This window comes from Mandrillus leucophaeus, unplaced genomic scaffold, assembly GCF_000951045.1.
Source record: "Mandrillus leucophaeus isolate KB7577 unplaced genomic scaffold, Mleu.le_1.0 Scaffold114, whole genome shotgun sequence".
Taxonomy (NCBI): domain Eukaryota; kingdom Metazoa; phylum Chordata; class Mammalia; order Primates; family Cercopithecidae; genus Mandrillus; species Mandrillus leucophaeus.
Genome location: NW_012099654.1, coordinates 3,404,173 through 3,408,702, shown reverse-complemented (window position 1 = coordinate 3,408,702; position 4,530 = coordinate 3,404,173). Strand labels below are relative to the sequence as shown.

Genomic DNA, 4,530 nt, shown 5'->3' with positions numbered 1-4,530 from the left:
CCTAGATAATTGTGTGCATGTGTGTGCAGCGACAGGGGTCTTGCTGTGATTCCGAGGCTGGTCTCGAACTCTTAGGCTCAAGCAATTATCCTGGCTCAGCCTCCCAAAGTGTTGGATTACAGGTGTGAGCCACCACATCCAGCCCATTCTTAAACATCCTGCTATAGTTGCTTTTCTTTTTGTATTGAGACAATCTTTTGTACACTCTTAACATTTTTTGAGTATCATTATGAACTCATAGTCTTTTCACAAACTTATTTCTATGAACTCTAAATTACTGGGTTTTTATCCCTACTTAATGTATCAGTTTGGCCAGTTTATCACAGTTTGGCCACAGCACCATTGAGCTAACCATTTATTACTCCAGCACTGGCCTCAGACATCCTTGAAAGCATCCTTGCTTTTCAGTAATAATGATACATTCAGGCTCATCCTGATATTGTCATGCTCCAAAATGGATCAGCTACCCTTTAAGAATCCCTGGTTTATTTAGCATTCACACCCTTGGCACCCATATGTCTGGTATATAGCAGGCTTAATAAATATTTGTTAAAAGAATAAACCATATTAAAGACCAAACTCTAGACACTAAAAGTACACATAAGAGCTGGTGGTGGGCAAAAGTGGTACTGCTTTGTTGCGTAGCAACAGAACAAGAGAAGACAGAGCTTTTTAAAGTTATCTTTCCAAAATGTTATCAAGTCCTTGTATCCTTTTCTTATAATACTAGGTTTCATTGAACACTATAAATATTTACTACACTGTGACACAATATACCTGACATTCACTCTGGAGGAAGCATTGGTAGACATAGCAAAAAGATAGACAGCTATCCTCTAATATAGCTCAAACCAAGGCAAAACTGGCCTGTGTGACTACCAGTCAAGAAAAACATGAAATTCTTATTAAAAATATTATGAACATAGGAAATAAACTTTGTTTTCAAATTTCAGCCCCCAAATCACATTTTGAGTAGCAGATACTAATGGCACCTGAGCTGCTACTCCCATAGGTAACTCTATTAACCATGATCTAAGTCAATAGCAACACTCATTTCATATTTATAAATGTATGGTAAGCCAGGCTCAGTAGAGCATGCCTGTAGCCCCAACTATTTGAGAGGCTAAGGCAGGATAATTTGCCTGAGCCCATGAGGTCAAAGCTAATCTGAGCAACATAGCAAGACCCCATCTCTACCAAAAAAAAAATCTATACATCTATATATCTAGATAGATATATAGATATATATAATTGACCAGACTAGTTGTAAATAAATGTATATCTAACTAAGTCTTCTATTTTTAGGCAAAGACTAATTTCCTTTATATGACTCTACCATGAAAACATACCTTCACTATTTTGGTGGTTCAATGAAAGTCCAGACTGGTGAAACGACCCAATGAACATTGAACAATTTTTTCTAGTCCTAAAAAATCAATTAATTAATAAAAATAAATTTTAAAGTGAAAGAAAAAATAGTGTTTCTCATTCAAATACAATTTAATTTTTCATTTTCACTTAAAAGGCTTTCCAAATAGGATACTTTTTTTGCTATATCATTCCAATTATTTTTACAATTATTACCAATTTTTTAACATTTTCATTTCAAGTAACTGCAAAAATGAAGGAGAGAGCTGAAAAATAATAAATGACCTAAGGAGTGTATACAAGCTAAACTACATTTAGGTCTAAAAGTGACTTTGGATGTGACTGTCTGCCAAATAGCGGTAGGAAGGTCAGGGAGAAAATGGTCCTGAAATATGTAGTTTGTCTAGCTACATCATCAAATACACTGATAGTTTGTCATTACAGTTTTAGATGTAAGCAAGAGTCATTAATGATAAATTTCTCCAGGCATTACTTACCATTCTTGTATTTCACAGCAGGCAAAGAAAAGGTAGGGAATACCAAAGGGAAGAAGTTAAAAAGCAAAATAAGGGTCATGCCTAATCTGCAATTTTGATCATCTGCCCTGTGATAATTAAAAGCTGATTAAAGAAAGGCAATCAGCTAACTATATTTTTTCTCAGCCTAATTTACTGCATAAATGTAATCAAGACACCTTCCTTTAAAAAAAAAAAAAAAAGCCTCTTGTTTCAGCTGTTTTAAGAGCAGTTTTTAATGCAGCAGGCACAGCTACTGGAATCCTACGCAAGAATAATAAATTAACCATTCTCTCCTGTCCAAAAACAGAAGTGATCAATATAAGCTGCCTTCAAATAAAAATGAGACTATTCATGTAGAATGATAATTTTTGAAGCAAATAGAAAAGAATGCTGATTTTTTTCCTAAGGTGTGATTCTTTAAGAACAAGCTGATTGAAAACAAAATAAAACTATAGTTTGAGTTAACAACAGAATTTTTTTCCCTTAATTGCAAGAGTATTTAAGACACAATCTGAAAATTGAGCAAAGCATCATCTAAATTACTACAAATAGTTATTTATGTTAGGTAAGACTACAAACAACGTAAAGGTCCAGTAGTAGAGGAATAATTAAATGAATTATAGTAAAGTCAGTAATACAATAAGGTATTATAAGGTCATCAAAATTCACATTTTTAAAAACATTATGCAACAAGAAAATAACTTTGACAAACAATTACTTAAAATTTAAAAACAGGATACAAAACTATCTGCAAGATGATCCCAATTTTATAGAAAGTATGAACAAAAGCAAAAATGTAAATAAAGCCTAACATAAAATGCATCAAAATGTTAACAAATGGTTCTCTAGGTGGGGAGAATATGGATGCTATATTAGTCTTCCTTCATCTTTTCTTTTTTCTACTTCTCTAAATGTTGGTAGCTGGGGCAAAAGAGTTATTTTACAATAGCAGTTTTCAAACTTTTTGATCTTCAGACTCCTTTATACTCTTAAAAATTATTGGTGTCTTATACTTATTTATATTTACATATTAGAAACTAAAATGAAGAACAAAATTAAATATATATAAATTTTTAAATGATAGCAATAATCCAGGAACATATTAATATATTTTTATGAAAAATTATCTTTCCCAAAATGAAAAAAATTAGTGAGAAAAGTTGCAATGTTTGACATTTTAAAAAATCTCTTTAATGTGTGGCTTAAATGAAAGATGACTATCATCCTATATCTGCTACTGCATTCAATCTGTTGCCATATATAATTTTATTTGAAGTATACAACAAACATGTGGCTTCACACAGATATGGAGTTGGAAAAGGGAGGAGTATTTTAGTAGCCTTTTTGGATAATTGTGAATATTGCCTGGGTACAGAAAATAATACGCCAAAATATGACATCATGTCATGCTGAGTACTCTGAATTAAAGAAAATTGAAAGGCCTCAGAAATAAGCTTCAGAACCAAGGTCTCCATCTGACCTTCCCTCTCACCCCCCACCCCATTTCTCTGATCTTTTCTTTCTTGAAGCACCTGAAGGGACTCTCTCCAGAATTTCCTTATCTGACTGAAAAACTTTCTTGAAAAAATAAAATAAAATGGTCTTAAAATCCCCTCCCTAGGAATCTCATTAAACAACCAGGAAAGATTAACCATCAGAGAAAACACTAAAAGTCTCTAAGGCCAGGACAGGACACCATGTCCAGACAAATTCTTTATCTATTCTTCTGACAGCAGCACCAAGAGATTACTCAATACTTTATCTGCATAAGACAACCTTTGTTCAGAATGAAGTTCTGTCTCTCATCTTCCCATCAATTCCCCCAAAACTTAGAGGAACTTGTCCCAGGCCATTGTTTTTTGGGCATATTCATTTCCCCTGAAAATCATTTACTGCTATAACCTCCATCTCCTCTTCCCCTGTGAATAATGGTGTATAAACATCTGGACCTCACTGGGTTATTGGGTAACCACACTCCTGTGATTTTCCCCCATGTACATTAAATAAACTTTATATGCCTTTTTATTCTATAAATCTGTCTTTTGTCTGTTCATTTTCAGCAAACCTTCATTGGGGATACAGGACGCTTTCCCCCTCTACCCCTAAAATATTCTTTTTCAGTATTACAGCAAAATTATTTAATCAACGATACTTTCCTAAAAGGGAAATGTAGGAAACTGAAGCAAAATTAATGAACTTTTTGCATTCTATGACATTAAAACCCACAGTCTATCCTGCACTTTTGAATGGGTCTTTTACCTATACATGATTTTGTAACATCATGCATTGGTCTTTTAGAAAATACTTATGCACTGAGTTATGTACGTTTTCTTAATGTTGACACATTTCATTATAAAATATCAAAAAAATCACCCCCCAAGTTAAAAAAAAAAAAAGGTGAAACCAGTTTTCTTCCAATGCTTACAACTCAAACAAGTGCACAGGTGTTTTACTCAAGATAAACATGACGGCTGCACACAGTGGCTCACACCGTAATCCCATCACTGTGGGAGGCCCAGGCGGGTGGATCACTCGAGGCCAGGAGCTCAAGACCAGCATGGCCAACATGGCAAAACCCTGTCTCTACTAAAAATACAAAAATTAGCCAGACAAGGTGGCGCACACCTGTAGTCCCAGCTACTTG

The 4,530-nt window shown here is 34.2% G+C and overlaps 1 protein-coding gene across 1 annotated transcript in view; it reads right to left on the bottom strand.

Moving 5' to 3' along the window:
- Positions 1-4,530, bottom strand: part of ANKRD31 (ankyrin repeat domain 31) — a 181,860-nt gene that overhangs the window by 140,736 nt on the left and 36,594 nt on the right. Inside the window, exon 5 of the mRNA XM_011996538.1 lies at positions 1,350-1,426. Coding sequence (XP_011851928.1) covers positions 1,350-1,426 — 77 coding nt within the window. The remainder of the gene's footprint in view (positions 1-1,349; positions 1,427-4,530) is intronic.